This window comes from Scyliorhinus torazame, chromosome 17 (genome assembly GCF_047496885.1).
Source record: "Scyliorhinus torazame isolate Kashiwa2021f chromosome 17, sScyTor2.1, whole genome shotgun sequence".
In the NCBI taxonomy this organism is placed as follows: domain Eukaryota; kingdom Metazoa; phylum Chordata; class Chondrichthyes; order Carcharhiniformes; family Scyliorhinidae; genus Scyliorhinus; species Scyliorhinus torazame.
In genome coordinates, this window is record NC_092723.1 from 16562192 (window position 1) to 16578953 (window position 16762).

At 46.3% G+C, this 16762-nt stretch overlaps 1 protein-coding gene across 2 annotated transcripts in view; it reads right to left on the reverse strand.

The window, feature by feature from the left end:
* The window catches only part of dstyk (dual serine/threonine and tyrosine protein kinase), a 108390-nt gene that overhangs the window by 11886 nt on the left and 79742 nt on the right, over positions 1 to 16762 (reverse strand). For both annotated transcript variants that reach the window (XM_072480116.1, XM_072480114.1), the window contains exons 7-10: positions 15616 to 15745; positions 14841 to 14997; positions 11874 to 12006; positions 3990 to 4103 (exon numbers count right to left, since the gene is read on the reverse strand). In XM_072480116.1, the coding sequence (XP_072336217.1) occupies positions 3990 to 4103; positions 11874 to 12006; positions 14841 to 14997; positions 15616 to 15745 (534 nt within the window). The remainder of the gene's footprint in view (positions 1 to 3989; positions 4104 to 11873; positions 12007 to 14840; positions 14998 to 15615; positions 15746 to 16762) is intronic.

Below are 16762 nucleotides of genomic sequence, written 5' to 3' on the forward strand. Positions count from 1 at the left end.
TGTGCCACCCAGGTCACTGATTTTGCAGTGATGTAGTGCCTTTCACAATCTTAGACCCGGCATTGTCAAACTCGGGGGCGCGACCCGCAGGTGGGTCACGGGCGGGTGTCCGGAGGGTCGCTGAGCCGTCCGTCACGGCGCTCCCGATCACGCAAATCTGCGCGCGACAGCCAGCTGTTAATAACGCTGCTGCAAGCAGCCTTCAAACTGGTCGCGAACATATAAAATAAAAAACGCGGCCTCGAACATGTAAAAAAAAAAACTGCGCATGAGTGCCGGATCATCGGCGTGATCGGGCACGCATGTGGAGTGCAGCCGTTTTTTTTTTAACGATCACAGTTTTTTGTTTTACAAGTTCGGGGGGTGGGTATGGGGGAGGGGGGGTTTATTCATTTAATTTTTATTTCTTCCTTTATTTTATTTTTATTTACAAATTCGGCGGGGTTTTATTTGATAAAATTTTACAGGAAAAAAAGTACAGAACTTTGGACAGATGGAGACTCCATACTTTCCGACACCGGAAGGCTTCACCTTCATCCAACAGGTTCCATTGGAGGAGCGTGTACGAGGGCCAAAGGGGCCCAAAACCATTTCCTCCATTTATGTCAGCAGCAAACAAGGTAAGAGAAAATGGTGGGTCGCGCAGGTCAGCCTCCGTGGGTCGTGAAGGTCGGCCGGCATGGGTCGGGTCCCGAAGGTTGGCCGGTTGGTAAAAATGAGTCCTCGGAAACAAAGTTTGAAGAACACCGCCTTAGACCATCCCAAAGTGCATTACAGCCAATTATGTACTGCTGAAACATTGGACTGCTTGGCCCATTGAGTCAGTGCCAGCTCTTTCCAAGAGAAAATCAGCTAGTCCCAACCCTCTTTCCCCATTTCCTTTCTGTCAAGTATCGGATTCTCTTTCAAAGGTTGTTATCGATAGGGTTTCTAACTCTCCAGAAATTAATGATCAATCATCAGCAAGCGGGCAGCGTAATCAAAGATCCCTCCCACCCGGTTTATTCAATCTTCCATCAGGCAGGAGATACAAAAGTCTGAGAACACGCAGGTTCAAAATCAACTTCTTCCCCACTGTTACCAGACTCCTAAATGAACATCTTATGGACGGAATTGATCTCTTTGCACATCTTTTCTACTGAGCAGTACTACACTCCTGTATACTTCACCTGATGCCTGTGACTTTTATTTACTTTGTGTATTTTATGTTTGCCCTATGTTTTTTTTATGTACGGAATGATCTGTGTATTTTTAAAAATGTATGTTTAATGATCTGTGTGAACTGTGTGAACAATACTTTTCACTGTACTTCGGTACACCTGACAATAAACAAATCTAATCTAAAACTCAAGCTGGAGCCAAACGACTATTACTATAGAATACATTTAGCAGAACTCAGTCTTTTGTACTCTATTGTTTATTTAATGAAGCCCAGGCCACGATATGTTAAAATCACTGACTGTAATTTTGTCATCATAAAGGTTACATCAATGTAGGATGACTCATTCTTACATTTCATTGTCTTTCTCCCAGAACTATTTCCGTGTGTGCATACTTCATTGTCTTTAATGAAAGAATATTTTAAGCGTTTGACACGTACAAAAAAAAGGAGTTAGAAATGAAGGGTTTCCATTGTGAACTAGATGGGCGTTATTTCTTCCAATCTTATTGTTTAAACATTGAAGGAACAAGGCTTACTTTATAATACAAAGCAAGAAAGGTTGAGAAAATTAATTTAACCTCAGAAATTAAATACAACAGAAAGACCTTATGATAATAAATGTCAAAAGTTACAATATCCAAAGATGTCAATTTCCTTCCTTCTACGTAATAGTTGAGAAAACCAGTTAACTTTCGTGTTCAATGGGGAAGATGCAGATAAGTCAAATTAATGCCCAGACCAAGTTATAACGAACGCAACTTGTGAACCCAGTGTCAGCATCAAGAAAGAATGTTGTAACTTCCCTGACCTTATCAGCCAGTACAGAGGCTGTGGTCAATTTTTCTAATTCCCATTGGCCACTCCTGCAGGAAGTGTGGGGATACCAAGTGCTATGTAGTTATATGAGCTAACACTCAAGATTAAATTACTGAAATCATTTCAAATTGGAGATGGCACAAAACCACCTAATTACACTGGGTTCCAAACTAAGCGGGGGGGGGGGGGGGGGGGCACAGGCCTATTTACAGCACAACACGGTTCCACAAATAATGTCTCGAGAGGGCGAGAAACTACACCCCTCGACTCAGCTGAAACATCAAAAGAATGAAGATAGGCAGAAGCCCGATTCACAAGTTTGTCTTGGTGTTACATAGAACATAACAGCGCAGTACAGGCCCTTCGGCCCTCGATGTTGCGCCGACCTGGGAAATAAAGAAAATTACAGAACAGGAACAGGCCCTTCGGCCCTCCAGGCCTGTACCGATCAGAATGTCATGACTACAGAAAAAATCCTTCTGCCCTCACTGTCCATATCCCTCTATTCGTGTACCCATCCAGATGCCTTTTAAATGTCGCTAATGTGCCTGCTTCCACCACATCCAGTGGCAGCGCATTCCAGGCACCCACCATTCTCTGCGTGAAAAACTTACCCCGCACATCTCCTTTAAACTTTTCCCCCTCTCACCTTGAATCTGTGCCCCTTGTAACTGACACTTCCACCTATGGAAAAAGCCTTTGACTATCCACCTGTCTATGCCTCTAATAATTTCATAGACCTCCATCGGGTCTCCTCTCAACCTCGTCTTTCCAGTGAAAACAACCCTAGTTTATTCAAACTCTCCTCATAACCAACACCCTCGAGACCAGGCAAGATCCTGGTGAGCCTTCTTTGCACTCGAGCTTCCATGCCCTTCTGATAATGTGGTAACCAGAACTGCACGCAATACTCCAAATGCTGCCTAACCAAGATTTTATATAGCTGCAACATGATTTCCCAACTGCTGTACTAAATGGAAGGAAGGCAAAATTGATACAAGTTGATCTACAAGTTTGGACAAATAACGTTTTGTTTCCACTTCTGTATCTTGCTATTCACAATAAAATGGAAAGTTGTTTTGTACCAATATTTCCTCACTTTCATTGCTAGATTACTGAACCAAATCTTACTTCGACCGTAATGGATCTGAGTATTTCACTACTGGAGCACAGATAGGAAAGCTATGAAATTCTCCCCATCGTCGCCAAAGGTGGAAAAATACTAAGCTGCAAACAAATTGAGTATACAGGGTAAACATACCTGGTCAGATATATGTTACAGAGGAAACAAAACAGCATTTCATATTCTTAAAAAGAACACAAGTGAAGATATTAAATAAATTGGGATTATTCTTCTTGGAGCAGAGAAAGTTTAAGGGGAGATTTGATCATGTTCAAAATTGAGGGAATGGAATCGGGTAAATAAGAACTGTTTCCACTGGCAGGAGTGTTGATGATCAAAGGATACAGATTTAAGACAAATGGTTATTTTTAAAATCCAGGGGTTCGGGAAGAATGAATTATTTTATGCAATACATGATGATCTAAAATGTACTGACTAAATGGGGAAAACTGATTGAATGCAATTTTCAATAGGGAATTGGATATTTACTTGAAAATGACATTTTCAGGGTTATGGGGAAAGTGGAGAGTGGGAATAATAGTCATCTCTTTCAAAGAGCCAATACAGACACTGTAGGGTGAAGGTCCTCCTTCTGTGTATTGTGATTCAATGGAAATTTGAACTTGATAAGAAGTGGAATCAATCCACAAGAGAGAAACAATTTTTCCAAAAAGCTGTCCTTAGTCCAGTGAGAAGCAAATGCATTGGCCCGTTAGGGCTGTTCTCTAACCCTGCTTCAGGTGAAGACTGAAAGAGATGAATGAATTTGAAGGAATACAGTGAGATAGTAAGACTCCAGTGAACTAAATAAGCGACCATTCAGTGTACAAAAGGTAAGTAAAAGACAACACAAACCTATTAGGTAAAGCCAGAACTTTTAAATCTTACCAAGACATTTTTCAATTTGATGTCTCGATGCACGAGTCCTTGGCGGTGGAGAAACCGGATACCTTCCACTACATCGAGAGCAATCAGCAAACGCACTTCAAGCTTCAGGCCAACCTAGAAAATAGAAACAATTTCTAAATTTAGAGTAAGACTTGTGTCTACAACAGCTTCAGGCAGTCAGTCAGAAGTCAGAAACAATTGCGATGGCGTCAAAGTGTACCACTGAACTTAACTACAGCAAAATGCACACCAAACCAAGACAGATGCAATTCTTCTATAAGGTTTCTAGCGTTTGAGGCGCTTTCGTTAGATGAATGAGTAAAACAAAAAGCAACATTCAAATCTATGCTCCGGCGTCTACTCAAACAATGGCTGAAAGCTTGGACATCCGAAGTGTTGGACAACTGGAATACTACCTAGGTGCCCGTGCGCAACTCCATTTAAAAATAATGGGAAAAGGGCACTGGGTGAGTTTTCCAATGATGACTGTCCCTCAACATGCTGACTGCATTCGAGAGATAGGAAACTAGCTGACTGATTAGAGTTAATTGTAACAACCAAAAACCTACCGGAGAGCAAACAACTTGCATCGATTGTGCACCTCAAGTCTCAATATGCTTCATATATAATGAATCACTTATTGACTTGAGTCAACAAAGTAACTATTGTGCCAACATAATGGCCGGTTAAATTAGTTTTAAAAACAGGAGGAATGCTGACCAAGTTACCCAAAGCACCTCTGCTATTTACAGAGACTCCTGTGTAGGTCTTACAACAATTGCATTACAATGGTGCCAATGCCCTGGCAATTCCACAGGGAGGAGTTTGATCTGGATGAAAACAATAGCTCCATCCCTTTCCTACAGCATACCATGATGGAACTCCTTAAAATCACGAGACATACAAACAGAAATCTTTAAAATAATCCTCTGTATGGATTTGTTGTCATTGCTTTATGCATCCCCATATCATTAAATTATTCCCCCTCTATTCACCCACTTAACTAAATCAGGCTAAAAAAAGGCAACAGGCTTACTCACTATTTTATTTTGAATTACACTAAATTTATATAATTTCCTGAAGTTATATTAAACTTGCATAAAATTTTACTTGGAGTGCTGTGAGTAGTTTTTTTTTTTTTTTTTTTTTTTTATAAATGTTTTATTGAAAATTTTTTCCCAAACAACAATTTTTCCCCTCTTACAAAGCAAACGCAACAATAACAATACAGAAATTTTAAACAATACACAAGTAACAAAACCCCTTTATCTTTGACCTAAACTAAACCCCCCCTCCCCCCCCCCCCCCCCCCCCTCCCCCTGGGTTGCTGCTGCTGGTCATCTGTCTTCCCTCTAACGTTCCCCTAGGTAGTCGAGAAATGGCTGCCACCGCCTGGTGAACCCTTGAGCCGATCCTCTCAGGGCAAACTTTATCTGCTCCAGTTTAATGAACCCCGCCATATCATTTACCCAGGCCTCCAGTCCGGGGGGTTTCGCCTCCTTCCACATGAGTAGGATCCTGCGCCGGGCTACTAGGGACGCAAAGGCCACAACGTCGGCCTCTTTCGCCTCCTGCACTCCCGACTCTTCCGCAACTCCAAATAGAGCTAACCCCCAGCCTGGTTTGACCCGGGCCTTCACCACCCGCGAAATCACTCCCGTCACTCCCTTCCAATACCCTTCCAGTGCCGGGCATGCCCAAAACATATGTGCGTGGTTTGCCGGGCTCCCGCCACACCTCCCACATTTGTCCTCCACTCCAAAGAACCTGCTCAATCTTGCTCCCGTTATGTGTGCTCTATGTAGCACCTTAAATTGAATCAGGCTAAGCCTGGCGCATGAGGAAGAGGAATTTACCCTGCTTAGGGCATCAGCCCACATACCCTCCTCTATCTCCTCCCCTAGTTCTTCTTCCCACTTTCCTTTTAGTTCGCCCACCGACTCCTCCCCCTCTTCCCTCATCTCTCGGTAAATCTCTGACACCTTGCCCTCTCCGACCCACACCCCTGAAAGCACCCTGTCCTGTATCCCCTGTGTCGGGAGCAATGGAAATTCCCTCACCTGTTGTCTAGTAAATGCCCTCACCTGCATATATCTCAAGAAATTTCCCCGGGGCAACTTATACTTTTCCTCCAATGCTCCCAAGCTCGCAAAAGTCCCATCTATAAATAAATCTCCCACCCTCCTAATTCCCAACTGGAACCAGCTCTGAAATCCTCCATCCATTCTTCCTGGGGCGAACCTATGGTTGTTCCTGATTGGGGACCCCACCAGGGCTCCCCGCACCCCTCTCTGTCGCCTCCACTGTCCCCAGATATTCAATGTTGCCGCCACCACCGGGTTCGTGGTAAACTTTTTAGGTGAGATCGGTAGCGGCGCCGTCACCAGCGCCTCTAAACTCGTCCCTTTACAGGACTTTCTCTCCAGTCTTTCCCACGCCGCTCCCTCACCCTCCATCATCCATTTACGTATCATTGCCACATTGGCAGCCCAATAGTAATCGCCCAAGTTCGGTAGTGCCAATCCTCCTCTGTCCCTACTACGCTGAAGGAACCCCCTCCTTACTCTCGGAACTTTCCCTGCCCACACGAAGCTCGTGATGCTCCTGTCTATTTTATTAAAAAAGGTCTTAGTGATTAGTATAGGGAGACATTGAAATACAAATAAGAACCTCGGGAGGACCATCATCTTAATTGCTTGCACCCTGCCCGCCAGCGATAGAGGCTGCATGTCCCACCTCTTGAAGTCCTCCTCCATTTGTTCTACCAACCGTGTCAGATTAAGTCTGTGCAAGGTTCCCCAGCTCCTAGCGATCTGAATCCCCAGGTATCGGAAGTTTCTTTCCACTTTCCTTAGAGGCAAGCCTTCTATCTCTCTACTCTGGTCCCCTGGATGTATCACAAATAATTCACTCTTCCCCATGTTTAGCCTATACCCCGAGAAATCCCCGAACCCCCTCAAAATTCGCATAACCTCTATCATTCCCCCCGCTGGGTCCGACACGTATAACAATAGGTCATCCGCATATAACGAGACTCGGTGTTCTTCTCCCCCTCTAATCACCCCTCTCCATTTCCTGGAGTCTCTCAACGCCATGGCCAGAGGTTCAATTGCCAACGCGAACAACAATGGAGACAGCGGGCATCCCTGTCTTGTTCCCCTATATAGTCGGAAATACTCCGATCTATGTCGACCTGTAACTACGCTTGCCGTTGGAGCCCCATAAAGAAGTCTAACCCAGCTAATAAACCCGTTCCCAAACCCAAACCTCCTTAACACTTCCCATAAATACTCCCACTCCACCCTATCAAATGCCTTCTCTGCGTCCATTGCCGCCACTATCTCTGCCTCCCCCTCCACTGGGGGCATCATTATCACCCCTAATAGTCGTCGCACGTTAACATTCAGTTGTCTCCCTTTTACGAACCCTGTCTGGTCTTCGTGCACCACCCCCGGGACACAGTCCTCTATCCTCGATGCCAGTACCTTTGCCAACAATTTGGCGTCCACGTTCAACAATGAAATGGGTCTATAGGACCCGCACTGCAACGGATCTTTATCCCTCTTCAAAATTAACGATATCGTCGCCTCCGACATCGTCGGGGGTAGAGTCCCCCCTTTCCTGGCCTCATTGAACGTCCTCACCATCAACGGGGCCAACAAGTCCACATATTTTCTGTAATACTCCACCGGGAACCCGTCTGGTCCTGGGGCCTTCCCTGCTTGCATGCTTCCCAGTCCCTTAATAACCTCGTCCACCCCAATCGGTGCCCCCAGGCCTACCACCCCCCGCTCCTCCACTTTCGGGAACCTCAATTGGTCCAGGAACTGCCGCATCCCCTCCTCTCCCTCTGGGGGTTGAGACCTATACAGTTCCTCATAGAAGGTCTTGAACACCTCATTTATCTTTCCTGCCCTTCGCACCGTGTCTCCCCTTTCGTCTCTAATTCCTCCTATTTCCCTCGCTGCTGCCCTCTTTCGCAATTGATGAGCCAACAGGCGACTCGCCTTTTCCCCATATTCATACCTCCTCCCCTGTGCCTTCCTCCACAGTACCTCCGCCTTTCTGGTGGTCAGAAGGTCAAATTCCGTCTGGAGTCGTCTCCTCTCCCTGTACAATTCCTCCTCCGGGGTCTCTGCAAATTCCCTATCCACCCTTAAAATCTCCCCCAGTAATCTTTCCCTTTCCTTGGCCTCTGTTTTCCTTTTGTGGGCCCCAATGGAGATCAGCTCTCCTCTGACCACCGCTTTTAGTGCTTCCCATACCACTCCCACAGGGACCTCGCCGTCGTCATTGACCTCCAGGTATCTCTCAATACACCCCCGCACTCTTGCACACACTCCCTCATCCGCCATCAGTCCCACATCTAATCGCCAGAGTGTTCTCTGCTCCCTTTCCTCTCCTAATTCCAGGTCCACCCAATGTGGGGCATGATCCGAAACCGCTATGGCTGAGTACTCAGCTTCTTCCACCCTAGAGATCAACGACCTTCCCAAAACAAAAAAATCTATCCGGGAGTACACTTTATGGACATGGGAGAAGAAGGAATACTCCCTAGCCCTAGGTCTAAGAAATCGCCATGGATCCACTCCCCCCATTTGGTCCATAAACCCCTTAAGTACCTTGGCCGCTGCCGGCCTTCTTCCGGTCCTTGAGCTGGATCTATCTAGCCCCGGGTCCAGCACCGTATTAAAGTCCCCTCCTAAAATCAAGTTTCCTACCTCCAGGTCCGGTATACGCCCCAGCATCCGTCTCATAAATCCCGCATCGTCCCAGTTTGGGGCATACACGTTAACCAACACGACCTCCATTCCCTCCAGCCTGCCACTCACCATTACATATCTACCTCCGCTATCTGCTACGATGTTCTTTGCTTCAAATGCGACCTGTTTCCCCACCAAAATGGCCACCCCTCTATTCTTTGCGTCCAGTCCTGAGTGGAACACCTGTCCCACCCATCCTTTCCTTAGCCTAACTTGGTCCGCCACCTTTAGGTGCGTCTCTTGGAGCATAACCACGTCTGCCCTTAGTCCTTTCAAATGCGCGAGCACTCGGGCCCTTTTTATCGGTCCGTTCAGGCCTCTCACGTTCCACGTGATCAGCCTCACTAGGGGGCTACCTGCCCCCCTCCCGTGTCGACTAGCCATTACCTTCTCTAGGCCAGTCCCATATCCCGCCTCCGCGCTCCCGCTCGCTCCCCCAGCGTCGCACACCATCCCCGCCCACCCACTCTTTAGCCATTTCCTTTTGGATTTCCGCAGCAGCAACCCAGTTGTCCCCCCCCCCCTTCTCCCTCCCTCCTCCCCTCCCCGCTAGATCTCTTTCTAGCTTGATTGCTCCCCCCATATTACTTCCGTAAGTCAGCTGACTTCAACTGACCCCGGCTACTCCTGCTCACTCCTCGACCCCCCCCATGTGGGGAACTCCCATCCGCCTTGCGCCTGTCTTCCCGCCTTATTCTTTCTGGTGCGGGAACATCCCTTTACCTGACCCGCCTCTTATGGCGCAGCTCCCTTTCCCCTCCCCCTCCCCTTCCCCTCCCCTTCCCCATTCTCCAACTATGTCCCGTCTTTCCCCCCTCACCGGCGCCCACATTTCCCCAATGTCTCCCCCCTTCCCTGTTTACTTCTCAATTAACTTCCACCGTAACATTAACAATAACATTTCCTGCAGCATCAGTCCCTCAGTTCCGATCCAATTTCTCTTCTTTGATGAAGGTCCATGCTTCCTCCGCCGTCTCGAAATAATGGTGTCTCTCCTGATACGTGACCCATAGTCTTGCCGGCTGCAGCATCCCGAACTTCACCTTCCTTTTATGCAACACCTCTTTGGCTCGGTTGAAGCTCGCCCTCCTTCTCGCCACCTCCGCACTCCAATCCTGGTATACCCGTACCACTGCATTCTCCCATCTGCTACTCCGCACCTTTTTAGCCCATCTCAGGACCTCTTCTCTATCCTTAAGGCAGTAAAATCGCACGATTATCGCCCTGGGTGGTTCTCCCGCTTTTGGTCTTCTCGCCGGAATCCGATTTGCCCACTCCACCTCCAAGGGGCCCGTAGGGGCCTCAGCACCCATCAGTGAGCTCAGCATCGTACTTGCGTACGCTCCACAGTCCACTCCTTCCACACCCTCAGGGAGACCCAGTATCCGAAGGTTCTTCCTTCGCGCTCCATTTTCTAGGGCTTCGATCCTTTCAGTACACTTTTTATTAAGTGCCTCGTGCGTCTGTGTCTTAACCGCCAGGCCCAGGATCTCGTCCTCAATATCTGTCACCTTCTGCTCCACCACACGGAGCTCTGTCTCCTGGGTCTTTAATGTCTCCTTGAGCCCCTCAATTGCCTGTAGCAACGGGGTCAGCACCTCCCTCTTCAGCAGCTCCACGCACCGTCTCACAATTTCATGCTCAGGCCCCCATGTCGCCTGCGCTTTCTCCGCCGCCATCTTGTACTTCTCTCTTTCTGACCCTTTGGTCGACGATTCCTCGCGCTGCAGCCGCCGCCGCCGGTTTTTTCCTCCTTCGTTTGGGGGGGACTCCCTTCTCACACGCCCCACACCGGGTTGCGTCGTCGAAAAATTCCCCGTTGAGGCTCTTAAAAGAGCCCGAAGGTCCGTCGGAGCTGGAGCCGCCGAAGCGTGCGGCTAGCTAGGCATCACCGCAACCGGAAGTCCCTTCAGTGGCCTTGATGAGGTCTTTTCACAGTTGTTCCCTCTGCTGCTAGAATTCACCTTTGATACAGGCCCTCAGGTCAGCTTGCAGCTTTAAGCTTGCCCTTCCCCCGCCTGCATGCTGGAAGAGGCCCTGTTTATCCTGTAGTTGCAGCCAAATCTTTCACTGTTTCTGCGTGTGTCTGGCAACCAAGAGACATACCCTTCCTGGGGGACACTGTCGGGGGAATATTGCCGCCTTCTTCCCACACCGGGAAATGTCAAACAAATGCCGTGGGGGCCCTGTAAAAGAGCCCAAAAGTCCGTTCCAAGCAGGAGCTGCCGAATATGCGACCTAGCTCTGCATAGCCGCACCCGGAAGCCTCTGCTGTGAGTAGTTTTGATCACCAGACCATAAGAAGCACGAAAAATGATTTACAGGGATAATACCAAAAGTGGAAAGATTGAACAGACTGAAGCTCTTTTCTCTACAAGAGACACTCTGGGGTGAACTGATAAGAGGCCTTTGTTATGAGGCGTTTAATGCAGGAAGGTTCTATTTGGATAGTAAATATCACAGTCACTTTAAAGACTCAATTTAGGAGAAACCTTTTTACCCAGAGTGTAACTGGAATGGTGACCTCACAACCACATGAGCTAGTTATGGAGAACAGTAGAATGTATTTAAGGGGAAGATGGATAAATGAGGCGCAGAGTCAGAGCATCTGCATTAGGTGGTGCAGATAATTTACAAATTACACCTCCATATCATCCAAAGCAAGGAGGGTTTCCTCATCTGCCAGACCGGAGAATAACAAAATCTTGGTATAGGGTGGTAGATCTGATCGAGGCATTTAAAAAAAATTAAAAATGATTTGATAGTGCAGACACTGAGAAATTATTTCCCTTGGTGGTGAAATCAAAACCAAACGCCACAATCTTAAAATTAAACCCAAGGTCCTTCAGGATTGCTATCAGGAAGCTCTCTATACACCGCACAGCAGACACTCGAGACTCATTCCCCAAAAGGTTGTGAATGCAGGGGTCAACTGGACAGGATCACTAGATTTTCATGGGCAAGGTTACGAATGGAAATGGAGCAAAATCTGATACATGAAGTTTAGGTGCAGATCAGTCACTGCTTAATTGACTGGAGGAGGCTGGAGGAGCTGAATAACTCACTCCTAGACCGAGCCAGAGTCTAGTGTAGAAGAGCAGTCAGCTTCCTTTGTGTTTACCTTCAGTCCAGCATAGAGATCTCGGTGTAGTCTCTCCATGATCAACAGGACAGCAATGCTGGATCCACCTCCATAACTGTAGTCTATTACTGATCCATGAAGGTCAACCAGTCGTTCATGTCTGGGTAAAGATCTATTGGAGGAAGAAATAAAACACTGGTTTTCAATTTTAGAAACACAGTTAAAACTTAGTTGAATATTCTGAATTGCAAGGTTAAACAATGACAACCAATATAGATTTCTTCATTTCCATCCCTCTGGACTTGAATTTGGAAACAGTAACATATATACCTCTTATTTTAATTTCACAAATTAGCGGTGTTTCTAATTTTAAACTTGAGGACGCGGGTTCGATTCCAGCCCCAGATCACTGTCCGTGGGGAGTTTGCACATTCTCTCTCAATGTCTGTGTGGGTCTCACCCCCACAACCCAAATATGTGCAGTGTAGGTAGATTGGTCACGCTAAATTGCCCCTTAATTGGAAAACAATAATTGGGTATTCAAAATTTATAACTTGCCTGTTCAGAGCAGATTATTCTGTCAGATTTTTTAAATGTTTGTTGCAAAATGTCATGTCAGGGAATTTCTTACCACCATTGACCATGTGCCCTCCACACCATCCAAATACCAACTCTACGCCTTGAATGTCCCTCGCCTCTCTATTATTTAATCTTACTAGAAAAACTGACATGCAACATCCAGGCTTCAATCTCACCCAAGAGCATGTGAATAATCCTCAATAAAATAAGGAATGGACATGTTGGATGTGACCATTTATGCACAAGTGGCATCTCAAAAGCTCATCTAGCTGCAACTGCAGTAACCCTGATCAAACCAATCAGCACTCAACTTTTGGGGTGACATCTTGGGAGTTAACATTTGCTCCCCTGCAGGGTATTGGACTGGTTAGGGAATTTGACATGAAAACTGTGGCAAAAGATCATAATAATTTGTCACAAGTAGGCTTCAATGAAGTTACGCTCACATTCCGACACCTGTTCAGGGAGGCCAATATGGGAATTGAACCCACGCTGCTGCCTTGTTCTGCAGTACAAGCCAGCTATTTAGCCCACTGTGCTCAATCAGCCCCAAGCTGGGGTTTAGCTTGGGAGCTAAATCTGCACCACCAAGCTCTCCGAAATCAAGTAAAAACCAGATGTAGCTCCAATGAAAGCAAAATATGGTGGATGCTGGAGATCTGAATTAAAAACACAAAAGTGCAGGAAATACTCAGCAGGTCTGGCTGCATCTGTGGAGGGGAGACAGGGTTAATGTTGAGTCCAATATGACTCTTCTTTGGAACAGGCGCCAGTAATATATTGCCAAGTTGCAATATTAGAAGCCTCCTGTGAATTCTTCCCAATTTTACAAAGTGGCTGTCCAGTGGGAATTTGTGCAAGACCAGTCCTCACAGGACTAGGTAGAAGGTAGAAATAGAACAAACTCATTTCAAGCAATACCAATGAGACGCTACCTAGTTTGTGCTAGTCAAGATTGTATGTTTTATTAGTATTTTAAGGGCAGGAGGGTAACCAGAGAATAAGTACAGCCCATTAGGGACCAAGTGGTAATCTAAGTGTGGAGCTGCAAGACGTAGGTGAGATTTTATTAAATGAGTACTTTGCATCTGTGTTCACTATGGAGAAGGACAATGTAGGTATAGAAAGCAGAGAGGGGGAGGACTGTGATATAATTCAACAGATCAGCATTGAGAGGGAGGAGGTGTCAGCGGTTTTAGTGGGTTTAAACGTGGATAACCCTCCCAGGACCAGATGAGATGTATCCTGGGCTGCTTGGTGAGGCAAGAGGGGGGATTGCAGAGGTCTGACCTTAATTTTCATGTCTAACAATTACATTTTTCAAGGTGACTCGGGGCATAGATGAGGGCAGTGCAGTTGATGTAGTCCACATGGACTTCAGAAAGGCTTCTGACAAAGTGCCCCACTGGAGATTGATCAAGAAATAAGAGTCCATGAGATCCAGAGCAATTTGGCAAATTGGATCCAAAATTGGTTTAGTGGCAGGAGGGTGTTGGCCAAGGGTTGTTTTTGTGATTGAGGTGTATAAAATTATGAGACATAGAATCATAGAATTTAGAATCATAGAATTTACAGTGCAGGAGGCGGCCATTCGGCCCATCGAGTCTGCACCAGCTCTTGGAAAGAGCACCCTACCCAAGCCCACACCCCATCCCCATAACCCAGTAACCCCACCCAACACGAAGGGCAATTTTGGACACAATGGGCAATTTAGCATGGCCAATTCACCTAACCTGCACATCTTTGGACTGTGGGAGGAAACCGGAGCACCCGGAGGAAACCCACGCACACACAGGGAGAACGTGCAGACTCCGCACAGACAGTGACCCAAGCCGGGAATCGAACCTGGGACCCTGGAGCTGTGAAGCAATTGTGCTAACCACTATGCTACCGTGCTGCCCAATGGATATGGGATATGGATAGGAAGAAACTTTTCCCCTTAGTAGTGGGGTCGATAACCAGGGGCATTGATTTACAGTAATGGGCAGGAGATTTAGATGGGTTCGGGAGGGGGGTGGGGGGGGGGAAAAGAGATCTGGAACTCACTGCCTGAAAGGGTGGTAGATGCACGAATTCTCCTCACATCATTGAAGCAGCATTTAGATGAGCACCTGAAATGCCATAACATACAAGGCTACGCACCAAATGCTGGCAAATGGCCTTAGAATAGATCGGTGCTTCATGGCCTTTCTGTGCTGTAAAACTCTGACTTTATGAAAACTAGAGTTCAGCGGTAAAATTCTGATAAGACCAACTGTAGCAGAACCAGTGCACCCTATGAAAGCAGTTTACACCAGTCACTGAACCCTTCTGGTTGCGATTATCATGCTGAATACAAATGTACGTACGATTAGACAAGGTCCGCCAAGAAAGACTGAAGATTCTTTGTGAAACAACACTAGATATCAAGCTCGGCACAGATCCTACCTGGTGTAGTGGAATTCTAGTGCAAGGTCATTCCAATGTTTGTCATCTGGAGGCACGACAGACTTCAGTGCACAGGGTGAGTGGCCAGCCCAACTATCGCACAGGTACACAACTCCATACTGGCCACGGCCCAACTCACGCCCTAATTTAGGTTTACCTGTGTTAGAGAGTCGAACACAATTAGAGTACTGTGTTTAGTTGTGGGCACTGCACCCGGGGAAGAATACATTGGCCCTCCAGTACAGGCTCCCTTGGAAGGTTAAAAGGCTTAAATGATGACTGGCTGCATAGGTTTTAATCCCTCGCGTATAGATGATCACAGGTGATCTAATTAAGGTGCTTACGAGCTTTCAATCACCCTATTTCCTCTAGTGGGGAAGTCCAGAGCAAGAGGGTCTAACCACACAGATTTGGCATAGGCCATTTAGGAGTAAAGTTAGGAAATATGTTTTCACACAATGGGGGACTGGACATTTTGAAATCCCTCATTAAAAAAACCTGTTGAAGCTGGGGTCAATTTAAATTTTATAATCGGAGATAGACAAGATAGGGTTAAAAACCAAAGCAGGTAGATGGAATGAAGATAACGGTGAGCCCTGATTTAATTGAATCAGCTCAAGAAGCTGAATCGCCCATTTCTGTTCCCAATACAGGGAGACATATTTAATATGACATAGTAGGAATGTTATGCCACGCACATGTTACCGAGCCATTAGAGCTTTAAAGGCCCCCAAACGCCAAGCAACAAAAAGACCCTCAAAAAAAGCAACCTTACCATGCAGCAGCAAATCCCGGAGAGAACGGCTTTCCAGTGAAAGGCGAGCTAGGCGTGGGGCGTGATCTTTCCTTACTTTCAACCACATATCTTCAGTTTTTTCTAGCCTTCCCGAAAGCCCTGTTTCAAGCTGTGGAGGAACAGCAGAGAAATCGAACCCTCTGAAGAATTTAAGGGGGGAGTCAATGCGTTGAAAGTGAAGTTAGATAAACGTGTGGGAAAATGGATAGGATATGTTGGAGTTCTAATGAAAAGATAGTGGGGGAGGGGTGAACAGGGAGGTTTATCTGGAGCATAAACACTGGCAACAAAAAAAAAACTGGGCAGAATTGCCAGCTGCAATTAATTCTATGCATCACACTTTGGTGATACCCTTCATTTGTCCACTTTAATTTTTTTTATCACGGGATAAGTGGTGCAGTCTTGATTTTACGTTTTAACCAAATAGGAGAGCCAATTTGTGCATCATTTCTCAGAAAAATGTCTCAGAAAAGGCCCAAAGTGTTTCACACAGTTAATTACTTTGCAGCACAATGACATAAAATAGCCATTTTATACACAGCAAGATTCTACAAGCAGCAATGAGATGAAATATCAATTAATCTGGGGATGCTTTGAAAGAACGCTGACCGGTGTATTCGCTGGGCGAGAAGAAATTTCCCCTAATTAATTGTTTGCAGTCGTCTCTTCAAACTTCATTTTCTAAATACCAACTTCTTCGCTCTCCCAAGTCCAGCCCTTAAGACTGCCTATTACCAGCCCCATAGCCTGACTCAGTCTTCCCCTTCTCAGCTCATCTGCACCTTTGCCTGCTCTAGACTCGACTAATCCAATCTCATCCCGCTGGCCTCCCACAATGTACCCTCTGTAAACTGGAGGTCATCCAAAACTTGGATGACCATGTGTTAACTTGCGTCATCTAGTGTTTGGTGACTTATATTGGCTCCTGGTTCAGAAACATCTTGATTTTTTTTTTTTTTTTTTTTAAACTCATCCTTGCTTTCAAATCCCTTCATGGCGCTGTCCTTCCATCTCTGGAACCTCCTCCAGCCCCACAATCCTCAAAATATTTGCACTCCGCTAACTCTGGGCCCTTAAGCATTACTGATTTCAAATTGCTCCACCATTGACAGCCACGCACGCCTTC